At 41.6% G+C, this 18,531-nt stretch overlaps 1 protein-coding gene across 1 annotated transcript in view; it reads left to right on the top strand.

Annotated features, from left to right (window-relative positions):
* Positions 1 to 18,531, top strand: part of gtf2h4 (general transcription factor IIH, polypeptide 4) — a 49,495-nt gene that overhangs the window by 22,248 nt on the left and 8,716 nt on the right. The window contains exons 11-13 of the mRNA XM_060904669.1: positions 6,573 to 6,620; positions 6,744 to 6,822; positions 16,450 to 16,511. Coding sequence (XP_060760652.1) covers positions 6,573 to 6,620; positions 6,744 to 6,822; positions 16,450 to 16,511 — 189 coding nt within the window. The remainder of the gene's footprint in view (positions 1 to 6,572; positions 6,621 to 6,743; positions 6,823 to 16,449; positions 16,512 to 18,531) is intronic.

Below are 18,531 nucleotides of genomic sequence, written 5' to 3'. Positions count from 1 at the left end.
ATACTACATCATACATGACATGGTGGGCTTTCCCCGTTTGTGCAAGGCATTGTGGGATACAAAATTGAAACAGGAGAGAAAAATGGAGGATGCGAGTGTGCGAACGAAACGTGAAAGACCGACTACAGTAACGGAAAACGAGAAGAAAATACGCTATATACGAAGGAAAGGAAATGCAGTACCAAACTAATAAATATTGGCACTCAGCGAGCACCTCGGTGTGATCAGCTGTTCGTTTAGCGACAGAATGATGGAACTGTCAGTGCACGCTCAAAGGTAAACCTGTAGATGGCAGTAATTCAACACTGTAGATGCCAGCTGCCATAAAACCCAGAAGAAGAAGGTAAACCTGCGCATGCGCACACGGACTTCCTCTGTCTGCTTGACTGCGCAAAGTGAGCAATTTCATGCACATTACTTGCTTTAATCCCCTCAAATTAAATAACTTCCCAGCCACAGAATGGCCTGATATTTTGTCAGACATCACAGAAATAAACATATATCACAATGACCAGATTTCAGCGGGAACTAAATTTAATCGATTTTATGAAATTGAAAAGCTGTATAGCTTTAAGAAAAGGCCAATTTGTGATTTAACTTTTTCATTTTTAATTAAAGGAATATTTTAATTAATAGGCTATTATATTTTACACCAACCTTTACAAATGTGGGTAATTATTGTTGGTTATTAAGTTGTTATGGGTCTTTTTTCTTTTTTTTAAAGGAATAAGTTGATAAAGAATAGGAAAATAAAAATTAGCATTTTTTGCATTTTATTCATTCATTTAATTTTTTAAATCAAATATATTGTTGAAAAATCAAATCATGACCCTCATATCGTGAATTGAATCATGAATTGGGTGAATTGTTACATGGCTCATAAGTCAGAACTGAGTCCTGAGTATTGCAGTGTCACTTTCCACAGAGTAACAAGGAGCATACACAGTGGTGCTTTAAAGTTTGTGAACCCTTTAGAATTTTCTATATTTCTGCGTAAATATGACCGAAAACAACAACAGATTTTCACACAAGTCCTAAAAGTAGATAAAGAGAACCCAGTTAAACAAATGAGACACAAATATTATACTTGGTCATTTATTTATTTATTGAGGAAAATGATCCAATATTACATATCTGTGAGTGGCAAAAGTATGTGAACCTCTAGGATTATCAGTTAATTTGAAGGTGAAATTAGAGTCAGGTGTTTTCAATCAATGGGATGACAATCAGGTGTGAGTGGGCACCCTGTTTTATTTAAAGAACAGGGATCTATCAAAGTCTGATCTTCACAACACGTGTTTGTGGAAGTGTATCATGGCATGAACAAAGGAGATTTCTGAGGACCTCAGAAAAAGCGTTGTTGATACTCATCAGGCTGGAAAAGGTTACAAAACCATCTCTAAAGAGTTTGGACTCCACCAATCCACAGTCAGACAGATTGTGTACAAATGGAGGAAATTCAAGACCATTGTTACCCTCCCCAGGAGTGGTCGACCAACAAAGATCACTCCAAGATGAAGGCGTGTAATAGTCGGCAAGGTCGCAAAGGACCCCTGGGTAACTTCTAAGCAACTGAAGGCCTCTCTCACATTGGCTAATGTTAATGTTCATGAGTCCACCATCAGAAGAATGCTGAAAAACAATGGTGTGCATGGCAGGGTTGCAAGGAGAAAGCCACTGCTCTCCAAAAACAACATTGCTGCTCGTCTGCAGTTTGCTAAAGATCACGTGGACAAGCCAGAAGGCTATTGGAAAAATGTTTTGTGGATGGATGAGACCAAAATAGAACTTTTTGGTTTAAATGAGAAGCGTTATGTTTGGAGAAAGGAAAACACTGCGTTCCAGCATAAGAACCTTATCCCATCTGTGAAGCATGGTGGTGGTAGTATCATGGTTTGGGTCTGTTTTGCTGCATCTGGGCCAGGACGGCTTGCCATCATTGATGGAACAATTAATTCTGAATGATACCAGCAAATTGTAAAGGAAAATGTCAGGACATCTGTCCATGAACTGAATCTCAAGAGGAGGTCGGTCATGCAGCAAGACAACGACCCAAAGCACACAAGTCGTTCTACCAAAGAATGGTTAAAGAAGAATAAAGTTAATGTTTTGGAATGGCCAAGTCAAAGTCCTGACCTTAATCCAATGGAAATGTTGTGGAAGGACCTGAAGCGAGCAGTTCATGTGAGGAAACCCACCAACATCCCAGAGTTGAAGCTGTTCTGTACGGAGGAACGGGCTAAAATTCCTCCAAGCCGGTGTGCAGGACTGATCAACAGTTACCGCAAACGTTTAGTTGCAGTTATTGCTGCACAAGGGGGTCACACCAGATACTGAAAGCAAAGGTTCACATACTTTTGCCACTCACAGATATGTAATATTGGATCGTTTTCCTCAATAAATAAATGAGCAAATATAATATTTTTGTCTCATTTGTTTAACTGGGTTCTCTTTATCTATTTTTAGGACTTGTGTGAAGATCTGATGTTTTAGGTCCTATTTATGCAGAAATATAGAAAATTCTAAAGGGTTTGCAAACTTTCAAGCACCACTGTATAAACACACACATTCCAGCTCCTGCTCGGTGTTCGACATCGCCAGCACTTCTTCCCCAAACATAGTCTGCAGCTACACATCTGTAAACAGTACAGACAGATCATCAGACAGATGCATATTTGTAGGGGTTAAAAAAACACTTCTTTTGAAGTGCTTGTTTTTCTTTACTGGTTTATTGCTTTTCTTAAAGTGCAATTCCTAAAAGAGAGCTACAGGGCTCGAGAAGTGACATGCTGTTGTGATGCTTTAGACGATCAGTGATATGATCTATTGTGTTCAGAGTTTCTTCTCCCAAGGTGTAACAGACTGTGAAAATCCTTTTAGCACTACATCAATGCTGCTACTGCCAGAACATGGCACTCCACTCACATGGCAGCTATTATTATTCACAGTCAAGTGCAAAGAGCTATGAGGATTTCAGTAGACTACGTTTCATATTTGCTGTAAAAGATGCACAATACCTCCCTATGCTTTTATACCAAGGTGTGTGTATATATATAATATGTTATTCCATGAAATCGGGTCGTACATGAGCTGATGGCCGATGAGGCACGTAGCACCGAGTCAGCTATAAACCATGCATGACGAGATTGAGTGGAATGACGGTTTTATTCTATGCGCATTCACTGGATTTTGAGAAACGGAGCATTTTTACTTATTGCAAATTTGATAAATAACTTTTATATAAAACGTCCAACAAAATCATTTCTACTTCGAATGTAAACAAACCAGCGAAATGACGGGCGCAACTTGTGAAAAATGCGATAATAATAATAGCCCTGTGTCCGGAATCACTCACTCATTCACTACTCCCTACTCACTATATAGGGAATTCTGTATAGAGGACTATATAGTGAGCTCATTGATAAAATGGAAAAAAAAAACACTTTCGGATGCTACTCCGTCATACCGCTATTTACATCATTACTGTCACACAATTAAAACGTGCCAGATCAGTTGGCTGGTAGGTTTTCAGAATAATAAATACATGCATGTACAACCCTGATTCCAAAAAAGTTGGGACAAAGTACAAATTGTAAATAAAAACGGAATGCAATAATTTACAAATCTCAAAAACTGATATTGTATTCACAATAGAACATAGACAACATATCAAATGTCGAAAGTGAGACATTTTGAAATTTCATGCCAAATATTGGCTCATTTGAAATTTCATGACGGCAACACATCTCAAAAAAGTTGGGACAGGGGCAATAAGAGGCTGGAAAAGTTAAAGGTACAAAAAAGGAACAGCTGGAGGACCAAATTGCAACTCATTAGGTCAATTGGCAATAGGTCATTAACATGACTGGGTATAAAAAGAGCATCTTGGAGTGGCAGCGGCTCTCAGAAGTAAAGATGGGAAGAGGATCACCAATCCCCCTAATTCTGCGCCGACAAATAGTGGAGCAATATCAGAAAGGAGTTCGACAGTGTAAAATTGCAAAGAGTTTGAACATATCATCATCTACAGTGCATAATATCATCAAAAGATTCAGAGAATCTGGAAGAATCTCTGTGTGTAAGGGTCAAGGCCGGAAAACCATACTGGGTGCCCGTGATCTTCGGGCCCTTAGACGGCACTGCATCACATACAGGCATGCTTCTGTATTGGAAATCACAAAATGGGCTCAGGAATATTTCCAGAGAACATTATCTGTGAACACAATTCACCGTGCCATCCGCCGTTGCCAGCTAAAACTCTATAGTTCAAAGAAGCTGCTGTATCTAAACACAATCCAGAAGCGCAGACGTCTTCTCTGGGCCAAGGCTAATTTAAAATGGACTGTAGCAAAGTGGAAAACTGTTCTGTGGTCAGACGAATCAAAATTTGAAGTTCTTTATGGAAATCAGGGACGCCGTGTCATTCGGACTAAAGAGGAGAAGGACGACCCAAGTTGTTCTCGGCGCTCAGTTCAGAAGCCTGCATCTCTGATGGTATGGGGTTGCATTAGTGCGTGTGGCATGGGCAGCTTACACATCTGGAAAGACACCATCAATGCTGAAAGGTATATCCAGGTTCTAGAGCAACATATGCTCCCATCCAGACGGCGTCTCTTTCAGGGAAGACCTTGCATTTTCCAACATGACAATGCCAAACCACATACTGCATCAATTACAGCATCATGGCTGCGTAGAAGAAGGGTCCGGGTACTGAACTGGCCAGCCTGCAGTCCAGATCTTTCACCCATAGAAAACATTTGGCGCATCATAAAATGGAAGATACGACAAAAAAGACCTAAGACAGTTGAGCAACTAGAATCCTACATTAGACAAGAATGGGTTAACATTCCTATCCCTAAACTTGAGCAACTTGTCTCCTCAGTCCCCAGACGTTTACAGACTGTTGTAAAGAGAAAAGGGGATGTCTCACAGTGGGAAACATGGCCTTGTCCCAACTTTTTTGAGATGTGTTGTTGTCATGAAATTTAAAATCACCTAATTTTTCTCTTTAAATGATACATTTTCTCAGTTTAAACATTTGATATGTCATCTATGTTCTATTCTGAATAAAATATGGAATTTTGAAACTTCCACGTCATTGCATTCCGTTTTTATTTACAATTTGTACTTTGTCCCAACTTTTTTGGAATCGGGGTTGTACTTTTGTGATAAATCCATATTACACTGAGCATATTTCCCACATTAATAAACACAAAGTACTTTGTGTCTGCTGCATCTTTCAGTTCTTTTAAATCAAGGCTGAATCCTTTCTTTCTTCTTCACCGCTGACTTTTATTCAATCAAATTTGAGGCTTTTGATTAATTCCTTGCTCTGCACTAGAACTTTTATTCTAGTATTTTATTCTATTGTAGCTTATTTTCTATTCTCTTACTATTTTTTAAATTGTACTTGAATGTCCGCTTATAATGCGTTTCTTCCTCTGTCCGTTCACCCCAACACACTTTTCTTTCAGCGCGACTTCAATGTATGATGGGATATATTGCTTGGTTAGTGACCATCGGTTGTACACTACTTTCCACGGTGCATTGTGAGACACAATTAGTCCGCTATATAGGGTGTAATAATTCTCACTATACATTCGGACAGCACTACAAAATGGTGAACTCACTATATAGTGTACTATATAGTGAGTAGTGAGTGATTTCGGACACGGGATAATTATTGAAGAATAAAAAACAAGATATGTTCTTCCAACAAATAATTTTACTCCATATTTTGTTGCTTTTTTTGGGGGGGGAGGGGGAAGGATTTTTTTCAAGTAGAGTTTTTATTTCATCCTTGGTTGGTTCAGTAACATGGTCTGCCATTTTCTTCTTCTTTTGGGTTTTTAGTGGTTTGGTGCCACCAACTGGGCTGGCGTGTGGAATAGGAGATATGGGGGGGGGGCTATTCTTTTAGCCATTTCTGTTTCTTTTAAATACTTGATGATAAAGTGATATATTTGACTTGATGCGCTCTGCCACTTTGTTTTTCTCTACTCATGGTATAGGAACTGATATCCTAGTAGTGGAGTAGCCAATCAGAGCGTGCGATTGCTCATATCCAGTGAATGTGGATAGAAAAGATATATATACATGGTTGCACGAAGATATGAAGTTTATCTTCGAGTGGTGAACACATTCACAAGTGATTGATATATTTTTCAACATGAGAAGATAAACTTCATATTTTTTCAGCACCATGTAATGAGGCGACTCCCTCATGAAGCTGGTTAAGATCATGCCAGTAGTGTGCAAAGCGTCCAGGTAAACACTGGATACTTTAAAGAATCTAAAATATCTATTTTTTTTGTTTACCACATAACTCCGCATATGTTTCAGATGTTATTTCATAGTTTTGATGCCTTCAGTATTGTTCTATAATGTAGAAAATAGTCAAAATACAGAAAAAAAAAGATGAATGAGTAGAGTATGGGTGCACAAACTTTTGACTGGTGGTGTGTATCGATATTATTGATTTATTTGACGTTTACTTATGTTTGTTAATGTGACTCATACTTTCCTAACTTCTGGATACGTCCTTCTGGTCTCTCTTTATCTCCGATGTTCAGATCATCCACTTCCTGAGGACCAGGGCACATCCTGTTATGCTCAAACAGGTAGCTTCAGAATCTTCATTTGCTCCACTTATGTGTTTTATCTTGCCTGCTCTGACATCCTTTTCTTTACTTTTCTTTTAATCAAACAATAACGTCTTTTATTGCCGTTGCTCATTCTTTCAGACTCCAGTACTTCCTCCGACCATCACGGACCAGATCAGACTGTGGGAGCTTGAAAGAGATCGACTGCAGTTTACAGAAGGTAAGAGCATTTTGTCTTCTTTCTATCATGATGAGCCGTCTAGAGGACTGTGTGCGTGTGAGATTTAAAAATAACACCGTTGTGAGTGTTATGCGATGGGGTAAAGGGGACCATCTTGGAATAAAACGTAATGCGGGTTCTGTATATTTATCTAAAAGTATAAAGTAATGTATATTGTTTATTCTGTCCACATTCACTGGATATGAGCAATCGTGCGCTCTGATTGGCTACTCTACTAGTAGGATATCAGCTCATATACCGTGAGTAGAGAAAAACAAAATGGCGGCACGTGTTGCTGAACCAACCGAGGACGAAATAAAAACTCGAAAACAAAACCCCAAAAAATACAAAAACGAGCAACAAAATATGGAATACAAGTATTTGATGGTGAGCAGGAATTTTTTTTCAAGAATTATTATCACATTTTTCACAAATTGCTCCTGTCGTTTCGCCGGTTTGTTTACATTCTAAGCGGAAATGATTTTGTCGGATGTTTTGTATAAAGTTTTTATTTATCGAATTTGCAAAAAATTAAAATGCTCTGTTTCTCAAAATCCAGTGAATGTGGATAGAATAAAACAGTTATTCCTCTCAATCTTGTCGTGCATGGCTTATCAGCTCATGTACGAATCGATTTTGTGGAATAACTGTTAAATATACAAATGACAAACTACATTTCAGTAAATACCGTACAACAAAACATGCACTAGCTTTTGATAATGATATTTAAGGAATAAAACACTTAGGCCTGTGCCATTATGGGAAAATAATCAGCAGCGGTGTGGTGTGATTCGGCAGATACGCCAAAAACGCGATGTTGTTTACCGCCCTCACCCTGAAGTAGATCATTTTGCAGTAACAGAACATCCTGACGTGTTTTATTCTTCTCAGAACACAGCAGTTTGCCAGCACAAACTATTTTTATTTATTAAAGAACGACGAATTAATAAATTATAGTTATGTTTAATAATGTAGAACGTTCACAAAACGAGTTAGTCCTTCTTATTACAGAAGTTATAGCAGTTATCCACAGGCACTCCCTCGCCACCTGTACTTTTTTCTCTCGATAGAATTTAATCAGACCAAAAAAATGCAGCTTTTCTTGTTGCTGAGAAAGAAGACTTAAAGGTAGACCACCTTTTAGATTTTAAGTGTAGGTCATAAAAAGAATTTCCCCTGACACCCAGTTATTTTTGTTTAATGGACTGAAAGCTACTGAATTTGAATCACAGACTTTCAATTTTATTTGTTTGGTTTTTTTTTTAAAAAGAACAATGAATGAATTTAAGGCCACATGGCCCGAAATTCTCCGCTATTTTTTCCTGCTTCACCATGACGCAATGCAAGATACTACATCATGCATGACATGGTGGGCTTTCCCCGTTCACGCAAGGCATTGTGGGATACAAATTTGAAACAGGAGAGAAAAATGGAGGACGCGAGTGTGTGAATGAAACATGAAAGAACGACTACAGTAACGGAACGCGAGAAGAAAAGACGTTATGTTATATACGAAGGAAAGGAAACGCAGGACCAAACTAATAAATATTCAAGCAAACGGAGGAAGTGCGTGTGCGCATGCATAAGTTTACCTTTGATCATGCCACCGTCTCCGTGTCGGTAAAGGGCAATTCCATGTAAATGTCAACCTCACCATGCAAAAATAAAGCAACATGTAATACATCAAAACCACTCCCAGAGATCTCACCTAGGCCTGTATTTTACAGATGTGAATAAGTTGAACCAATTTGTAACCAACCTAATATGTCACTGTCAGTCTTTCTTTCTTATAATGTAAAACCCAAGCTAAAATCAACTTTGATCATGTACAATTCTATATTATTGCCACAAGCCACAGAAATGTATGCTAAAACCCACAAAACAGCAAAACAATAGCCATCCTAAATATTATTTAAGAACTTTGATAGTTTTAGCTGATATTTAGAGAGTTTTTCAAAGGGTTAAATTGCTGATTTTCTAAACATATGCCATGTCTATTTCAGACGCGTCACATCCATAACGGAATTTCGTCACATCCATAACGCTGACTTTTCCTTCCGAAACTCTGCATGAAATACAAAATATTTTAAACAAAGATTTTTTAATATTCACCTTGGACCCCTCTATCAAACGGATATCTCCATTTCGACATTAGGTTTACAATTTCACAGAGTTTGATAAAAATGTACAGTCACCCAAGAAAAGTGATACTTTTTCTGTCACGTCCATAACGCATCTTTTATTGGCATTTTCTGGCATGCCCGAGATGTACTATGGGAATTGTTCTTGTTCTATCACTTCTCCAGTATGGTACAGCCTTAAAATATGCAACACCTGTTTAAATACTGGGAGACAATAAAACATGCACTGGGTCATTTGTTGCCATTTTGAGTTCAAGTGTCACGTCCATAACGCTGGAATTGCTCTAAACACCATCGCATTTTTGGCGTATCTGCCGAATCACACCACACGCCTGCTGATTATTTTCCCATAATGGCACAGGCTTAAGTATTTTATTCCTTAAATATCATTATCAAAAGCTAGTGCATGTTTTGTTGTATTTACTGAAATGTACGGTAGTTTTTGTCATTGCTGGTTTGTGCCCCGGTCACAAACCAGCAATCATTTTCCAGTGGTTTAATTTTCCATTCATGAGAAAAAACCTCAATCAGGAATTAACAAGTGTTACCAGGCAAAAATCACAAGTTGGCCTAGCGGTTGGCCACTCTCGATTGGGAGATCGCGAGTTCTACTCACGGTCAGGTCATACCAAAGACCATCATGAAAATGGTACCTATTGCCATCTAGCAAGGCACGCTGCAATACAGATGCGAGTGGGGAGTCAAACTCTCGCGGTTGCCAGAGGACTAGCCCTTCACTGTAACCCTAGCTATGTAATTGAGGTTTTTCACCCACGTGACCAAGTCATGTGATGCATCGTTAGGCTGCCATTTTGGACGTCACGGCTCGAATCGGTTTGAATGCGAGGAAGGCGACAAACGAAAAACATAAAAGAAAAAGGAGCGAGATGCAGAAAACACCTTCGCTATCCAGCGACGTAGGGCATTTACAGGGCAAGCAGAGGGAGAGGGATTTGCAAAAATTGAGGTTAGCAGGCTCAGAGAACGACATTTACCTGCTTCCACCAGGATTGTTCACTGACGTACGGAAGTACACGAAGCCCTCGTCTTTACCTGACTTCGGCCCACGTGATCTGTATACCTATGTCATTAAAAACCCATCGCCATACACAGGTATTGATCTGAAAGCGTATAAGAGTTTGGATGCCGACAAATATTTTGTGTCAGGCTGGGTAACATGCCTACATCAGCGGGTCGTCCCTGGAGCCGGTGGTCGCCATTTTATTACAGCTAAGGTTTGTTCACATTTTCATTTACTTTCGGTCCTCAGGATAAACAAAATGTTATTAAATGTCATTGAAATAACTTCTTAGTCTGTTGAGACATGGCCCGTTATAAATTTGCTGTTACCAGGCAATGACCAAGAACTGTATTATTAGGGTCGGTGTCTGTGTTGTAGCGGTGTACTAGCAGCTAGCTGTTAGCACTAGCTAATGTCAACAACATAGTAGCTAGTATGTTACTGTAGCAATGTTTACGTTCAGTCATTTGGATGACTGTTAAAACCTTTCAGTCTCAAGTTTTTCCTTTACTGTATTTACTAGTTTACTGTAATTATGATCCGGCAGCTATTTACACCAGATCCAGTGCAAATAGCTGCCGGAGCGCGCTCCGGCTTGCTCCCCCTCAAATTAAGCAGCGCGCTCTGGCTTGCTCCCGGAGCACTCCGGGAGCAAGCCGGAGCGCGCTGCTTAATTTGAGGGGGAGCAAGCCGGAGCGCGCTCCGGAACCTTGGCCGGAGCACTCCGGGAGCAAGCCGGAGCGCGCTGCTTAATTTGAGGGGGAGCAAGCCGGAGCGCGCTCCGGAACCTTGGCCGGAGCACTCCGGGAGCAAGCCGGAGCGCGCTGCTTAATTTGAGGGGGAGCAAGCCGGAGCGCGCTCCGGAACCTTGGCCGGAGCACTCCGGGAGCAAGCCGGAGCACGCTGCTTAATTTGAGGGGGAGCAAGCCGGAGCGCGCTCCGGAACCTTGGCCGGAGCACTCCGGGAGCAAGCCGGAGTGCGCTGCTTAATTTGAGGGGGAGCAAGCCGGAGCGTGCTCCGGCAGCTATTTACAGTGGATCCGGTGTAAATAGCTGCCGGATCATAATTACAGTAAACTAGTAAATACAGTAAAGGAAAAACTTGAGACTGAAAGGTTTTAACAGTCATCCAAATGACTGAACGTAAACATTGCTACAATAACATACTAGCTACTATGTTGTTGACATTAGCTAGCTTGACCTTCAAAATGGCGGGCACCGGGGCGTCACGTGACCCTGTGACGTCAGGTGAAATACCTCAATAGGCGAGAGGCTACGCAAACGGAGATCAGTGCCGCCCTATGCGCCACATGGCGTGGGATGAACTTTGACCAGGCAAAACAAACCTCGCCTGGCAGCACTTATTTTATACCTATATGTTGATAATGGTAATATTTCTCAATCATCAGCTGTCAGCTTATAGTCCTATGAAAATCCATGACCTTGAGTTTGACCTTTCAGGGTCACTCAAGGTCAAAGATCATGGTGCCAAATGAAAGCCCATATGGCACTTCCTATAAGTTGATCATGGTAAACATCTGTCTGCCGTCAACCGTTTAAGTTGCAGCCCTCTGAAAATCCGTGACCTTGAGTTGGACCTTGAGTCAAGGTCACTCAAGATCAAAAATCATGGCGCCAAATGAAAGGCCATATGGGAGTTCCTATCGGCTCATAATAGTAAACATCTGTTTATCGGCAACCGTTTTTGAGTTATAATGGAAAATGTTATCGATTTCTCCCAAAATTTAATCAGGTAATCTACGGACCATTGCCCACCTACCCTGAAAATTTGAAGTCAATTGGTGCAACCGCGGGGCGGCACGGTGGTGTAGTGGTTAGCGCTGTCGCCTCACAGCAAAAAGGTCCGGGTTCGAGCCCCGTGGCCGGTGAGGGCCTTTCTGTGTGGAGTTTGCATGTTCTCCCCGTGTCCGCGTGGGTTTCCTCCGGGTGCTCCGGTTTCCCCCACAGTCCAAAGACATGCAGGTTAGGTTAACTGGTGACTCTAAATTGAGCGTAGGTGTGAATGTGAGTGTGAATGGTTGTCTGTGTCTATGTGTCAGCCCTGTGATGACCTGGCGACTTGTCCAGGGTGTACCCCGCCTTTCACCCGTAGTCAGCTGGGATAGGCTCCAGCTTGCCTGCGACCCTGTAGAACAGGATAAAGCGGCTACAGATAATGAGATGAGATGAGATGGTGCAACCGTCTAGACGCTAGATTGTTAACAGACACACACAAACAAACAAAAACCGCACTGATTACAATACCTCGTCCCGCTTACTCTGTGGCGGGTGAGGGAATAGACCAAAAAGCCAAAAATAAAGAGATTTAGAATGTTGAGTATCAGGGTAAGGATTACAGATAAAGGCTTCTTCTTGGAGATCACAATTATGCACCGAGAAGGCTTAAAAGTAATACATCACTGAAATTGGTCCGTCCTTTGTGTTTAAGCGTAAAAGCCAGAATTTCCTGGGTATGTTCACTTTAAATTATGGACACCAAGCATGACTAATGACGGTGGTGCTCGAATGCGCGGTGTATAATAGCATCAATCGTTTGTTAATTCTCTTCAAAACAGTATCACTGATATTTATGCACCGTCTCATTTTTTCTCCATATGAGGAAATTCGTTGATTTTTAGGAAGGGTACAAAATTTCTCAGTGATCCGATCTTTCTCCGGCACTAGACAGCAAAGTGTTCGGGCGATTTTATTGGAAAATGAGAGATTCGACCACTAGGTAGGAATCATGAGTTTCAAGCTGATTGAACTAACACTGAGTGAGCCGGAAGCAACAACAAAACTCGCGGACCAGTGACGAATATCACTAAAAAACCTAAAGGCCCAGTCACACAGCCAAAACTTACGATTTACGCATGAATTGCGCATACATTTCGAGTCGTGCGCGATTCATCAGTGCTGTGCGTAATTCATAAGTTTTTTTGACGTGGAGCATCAGTAGTTGTCAGTGGATGTTCGACGAATCGGGTTTGTGCACGATTCCAGGTTTTGAGCTGCTCAAAAATATTGATCACGCACAAGTATGCGCGATTGTGCGCCGTTTAACGTAATTCGTGCGTCCTTTGCCGTAGTTCTGACGCGGACAATGCACGACATATGCGTGGACCGTTGGTGGTTGATCGCAAGAAATTTACCGCTACCCGCGCACGTCGATGACTTTTCACTGACGAATAACGCACATATCACGCATGTCTCGCTGTAGTAACACGTACATTTCACTGATATCCACTGACATGCGCACTCTATGCGTCGTTCATCAGTGCTAGTGTGCGGTTCATGCGTGCTTATACGTGGTTCATACGCAGTTTATGCGTGGAGTGTTCGTCAGTAAAAACCAGAAATTGTCCCTCTTTTGACCCTATGCGCTGATGTGCGTGATTTGTAAGTGATTGTAAGTGATTTGTACGTAGTTCATGCGCAATTAATCGGTGATTTTCGACCATGCACACCCCCAAAAAATGGTCAATTTCTCCACTGACAATCATGCACAAGCCAACTTCATACGTGATTTATACGTGATTTATGCGTGATCGGCTGTGTGACTGGGCCTTAAGATGGCAGCACGTTTGAATTTGGTGTATTGCATTACACAACATAAAAAACAAAACAAAACCACCCCGCTTAAAGTAAAGGCTCATCACAACACCGCACAAAGTGAACAATATGTTCCGTAAATGTTATTTATTCTTGAATCAACACTAATTTTGTGTCGAAGAAACACTTTTGAACGTCTTTAAAGGCCAAACGAAAACGTGCAGTTCTCCCGTATGAACGTACGGGAGGTTCATAAGCGCACTGTCAAGCCTACTGAAGGGCCGTCTTCCTTTCACTGTTGTGGAAAACTATTTCAAAGCTCTGACAGTGGAGACTCCTTCTGTAAAGTTCTCCTTACAGAAAAGTCATTTTATCAGGGATTATAGAGGAAGGTTTAATGGTTTAATAGAGGTTTAATGGTTAGAGAAGCAGCTTTGGGACCAAAAGGTCACTAGTTCGATTCCCTGGACCATCAGAAATGGCTGAAGTGCCCTTGAGCAAGGCACCTAACCCCTAACTGCTCCCCAGGCTGCTCTGGGTGTATTGTACGTCATTTCGGATAAGAACATCTGAAGTGTAATGCAGCATTAAAGGGGAACTGAAGTCATTTTTAAACTTGCTTTATTTCATAATTAACATGTTATTCAATTACGTTTTCGGTTTTAGTAACCTTATATCGTGACTCGTATTGGCAATTAAATATGATATTTATCGGCCTATTCGGTTTTGAGCCATGTTGAATTTAGTTCGTTTGGTCCACGGCAGGCGTCGCTTATCCGCGCGATCTTCACGAGACTTGTGCGAGACTTTGAACCGTGAAGTGTCAGCCAGGTGTCAGTGCCGCCATTTTGAAAACTGTTTTCCAAACGAAGTATTGCACAAAAACGAGTTTAAATGACGATTACTGCCTACTTTTTTCAAACTTTCCTGATTGCTATCAAAACCAATCAAACTTCCGGCTTGATCACGTCAGCATTCGAAAGAGGGCGCGCGCGTCTTTTGACAACGTTGGCGGATGTCGGTCGCTTTGATTGCCGCTGTACGTTTTACTTCCGTCCTATGATGTCTCGCACAGGTCTCAACGAATCTCGTTTACGGCCATCGCTTTGACATATGGACTGATATATTACAGAGCATATTTCAAACACTCAGAACTTGCTATAGCAGCGACAAAATAGCGAACAAAACTGCATTCCGATATTTAATAAAATGAGAAATGGAATTTTGATGATAAATTTGCCTTCAGTTCTCCTTTAAATACTGTAAATATTTTTAGTTTGCAAAAGTTGTTGTTTTTTATTTTTTATTTCTTGTGCTACTACTATTCGTTAGGCTATGGAAGCGAGACCAAGGGCCTGGTTAGTTCTGGGACGGGAGACTGCCTGGGAAGACCAGGTCCTGGAACAGGAGGGACTTTTGCCGCTTTTCCACTACAAACGCGGCTGAGTTGGGCTGAGCCGTGCCGTGCTGAGTGGGGCTGTTGGAGTTGCATTTCGACTACAACCACGCTGAACCGTGCTGGCTGGAAGTGGGTGGACACATTGGGTGGAGTTAGCGAAAGTGGGTGGACGTCAGGTGATGTCGTTAAGCAGCGCAAACAGTGACATCAGTGAGCTTTTAAGCGGTCGTCTCACAACCCGAATAGTAAACAATAAACATGAGGACATGGAGTCGTTAGTGTTGCTGGTCTTGGTGCTGTGGCTTGTTGTCACCGACAACGCGGACAGATACTGGCAAGAGCGTATAGATGAGGCGAGGCGCATAAGGCTTCAGAAATTCTCGTAATTCGTAATTCTTCTCCTTCCGGGTTTGCGGTGTTTACAGATCCCAGCGCGCTCGCGGGGCGTGTGTGGGCATGTGAGGACACTCCTCCTCACCAATCAGTGCACAGGGGAGTGTCTGCTCATGCCCCCAGCCTCACTCGGCTCGCTTTGGCTCGCTTCAGCCCCACTCCAAAACCGTGCGAGTTTTAGGGGCTAAGCAGGGCTGAAGCGAGCCGAGTCGTGCTGGTTTTTGGTAGTCGAAACGCGAGCCGTGTCGGGCTGAAGTGAGCTGAAGCGAGCTGAAAAAGGGTAGTGGAAAAGGGCCATTTGACTCCTGTTTGTGCCATATAGAGATATCAGGATACTGTATATTTGTACCTTATCGCCCACAGTCACCATTATGTACAAGTCATACGAGTTTTCGGATGTGCTTTTTCAGCACCTAATGAAGGGTCTCTGAGTCATATGTGGAGGAAGAATGCAGCTCCGTACGTGATGTGGGCTTGACAAGCTCTTATCTAGAGATCAGTGCAAATATGACTGTTGTTTGTTTTGACATTTTATTTTGAACAGTGCACCGAATGAGTCGATTTTGATTTGAGGTGTATGTACTTTTGCTGTGACACGTTCAGTACCGCTGAACTAAACGGATGAATCATTAGGAGATATTTTTTTTATTCAGGAACATGCGATCCGAAAAAGGTAGGCAGCCGTCTTAAACCGTCATCTCAGTGTTGCCTCTGGACGTTTCGGTTTTAGCGCCGAATGCTTTATTGACATTTCAGTTCTCCAGGATTGCTGGTATTATGATTGGATGACTTGTCGTCTTTCTCTATATGAAGTGTCCATGTATACGAGGAAGTGATTTAGTCCGAGGTGACTTGAACGTGCTTGGAATGAATCTTGTACAAGCGTGACGAATCCCATCCACAAAAGCTCCTGAGGAGAATGAAGTCTCTATTACGCACTTTTCCCCCTCGTGACCTTTTGAATGTCAATGGCACTCAAGCATAGTTGAGCAATAATAGGCATTTTCACAACGCAATTCGCTTTAATAAGAATACCGGCACTGAATACTGCTGAAAGCTACACCATTCTCCTCATCCTCCTCCGTTTCGCCATTCACACTCACTCTCTGTCTTTGTTTCAGGTGTATTGTACAACCAGTTCCTGTCACAGGCTGATTTTGAGGTTCTCCGGGATAGAGCTCAGGTTGGTAACTAAATTTGTCCTTCTTTTCTTTCTGCATGATCATAACCACGACCCTCATGACCCAGTGTAACACTATAACCGTGCATTATAATTATAAATGAACCATCCATCATGTTCAAGTTACTTAAGCAATAATACATCGCGTTCCAAATTATTATGCAAATGATATTTTTCTCTGATTTTCCTAAACGGTCGATGCAAATGACAGTCAGTATACACTACCGTTCAAAAGTTTGGGGTCACTTTGAAGTTTCCTTGTTTTTGAAAGAAAAGCACTGTTCTTTTCAATGAAGATCACTTTAAACTAATCAGAAATCCACTCTATAGAGATCTTGCAGTCACGTGACCGGAAAGTACACAGCCGCCATCTTGTCGGTCAACAGCACAGCTGAATACTGCTGCACTCGTGTACAGAATGGATCAATTTCAACCGACGGACTACACGGCTCATTTTTCTAATGAACAGATAACTAGATATATGTCTAAAATAAACGATCTACAGATTAGTGACCCTTATGGCTTTCCGGATGGAGTTTTCACGACCGTGTCAGTGGATATGGAACTGCCAGAGGTGGAATACCCGGACGTGTATAATTACCTCATTAACTTTCCCTCGCTGTTCAGTGGTGAAGCACTGCGTGCTTATAAATCTCTGGACAGTTATCTTTACAGAAATTCAGGATTTGTCAGCGACTCAGATGTGGCATCTTGTAAACAAGAAAATGATCCTCACTGGAGGGGTAAGTCACTTAAGTATTGAGTATAGCACTGACCAGCCGATTATAGAATAGAATAAGGTAATTCCAGCTGTAATTTCAAATCGTCCGTCTTGTTTACCTGGCGTTGGAGAGGTAGAGGCTTAGCAGTGGAGGTTTGAGTGGCTGTTTTCTGAGCTTAGTCAACAGGCCGGCTCTGCAGCCTCGCTTTTGCTCCCGGCGCCGCCTCCTTCGCTTTGCTTCCGATAACAATCCACGGAGACCCCGCTGGTCTCACTATCTCGTCCGGAATGTTTTTTTTCTCGTCCGGAATGTTGTGCATGCAATGGAAATCGCTACAAACCGTCATTTTCTGCTGGGAACCAATGTCCAGTAAGTCCATACGGTTGTAGTGGATATTGAAGTCCGGTACAGACGAACAACACGCAAAAATACACACAAAAAACATAAAAACCGTGCACAGGTCGGGAGAGCTTGTAGCCCCAGCCGTTGTAGTAGAATTGTATATAGTAGGGTTTTCCAGAAGAAAAGATAGAAGTAAAAGCAGAAATAGAAGGCGGAATATGGCGTTTGACCGACACGATGGCGTCTGTCACAATCTGGATCGGCTGTGACGTCACATGCAAGTGCTCCATACATTGCTAATGTGGTAAATGACTATTCTAGCTGCAAATGTGTGGTTTTTGGTGCAATATCTCCATAGGTGTATAGAGGCCCATTTCCAGCAACTCTCACTCCAGTGTTCTAATGGTACAATGTGTTTGCTCATTGCCTCAGAAGGCTAATGGATGATTAGAAAACCCTTGTACAATCATGTTAGCACAGCTGAAAACAGTTGAGCTCTTTAGAGAAGCTATAAAACTGACCTTCCTTTGAGCAGATTGAGTTTCTGGAGCATCACATTTGTGGGGTCGATTAAATGCTCAAAATGGCCAGAAAAATGTCTTGACTAGATTTTCTATTCATTTTACAACTTATGGTGGGAAATAAAAGTGTGACTTTTCATGGAAAACACAAAATTGTCTGGGTGACCCCAAACTTTTGAACGGTAGTGTATTTTGAAACACTTTTTGTTTGTCACATAGTTCCATATGTTGTTTCAGAGTTTTGGTGTCTTCGGTATTATTCTGCCGTGTAGAAGATGTTAATGATGAATGAGGGTTTATGGTTATTTACACGACCGTTCAAAAGTTTGGGGTCACCCAGACAATTTTGTGTTTTCCATGAAAAGTCCCACTTTTATTTACCACCATAAGTTGTAAAATGAATAGAAAATATAGTCAAGACATTTTTCTGGCCATTTT

The sequence above is a fragment of the Neoarius graeffei genome, chromosome 22 (assembly GCF_027579695.1).
Source record: "Neoarius graeffei isolate fNeoGra1 chromosome 22, fNeoGra1.pri, whole genome shotgun sequence".
Taxonomy (NCBI): domain Eukaryota; kingdom Metazoa; phylum Chordata; class Actinopteri; order Siluriformes; family Ariidae; genus Neoarius; species Neoarius graeffei.
Note: the sequence above shows the minus strand (reverse complement) of the source record. Positions and strands in the feature narration are given on the sequence as shown.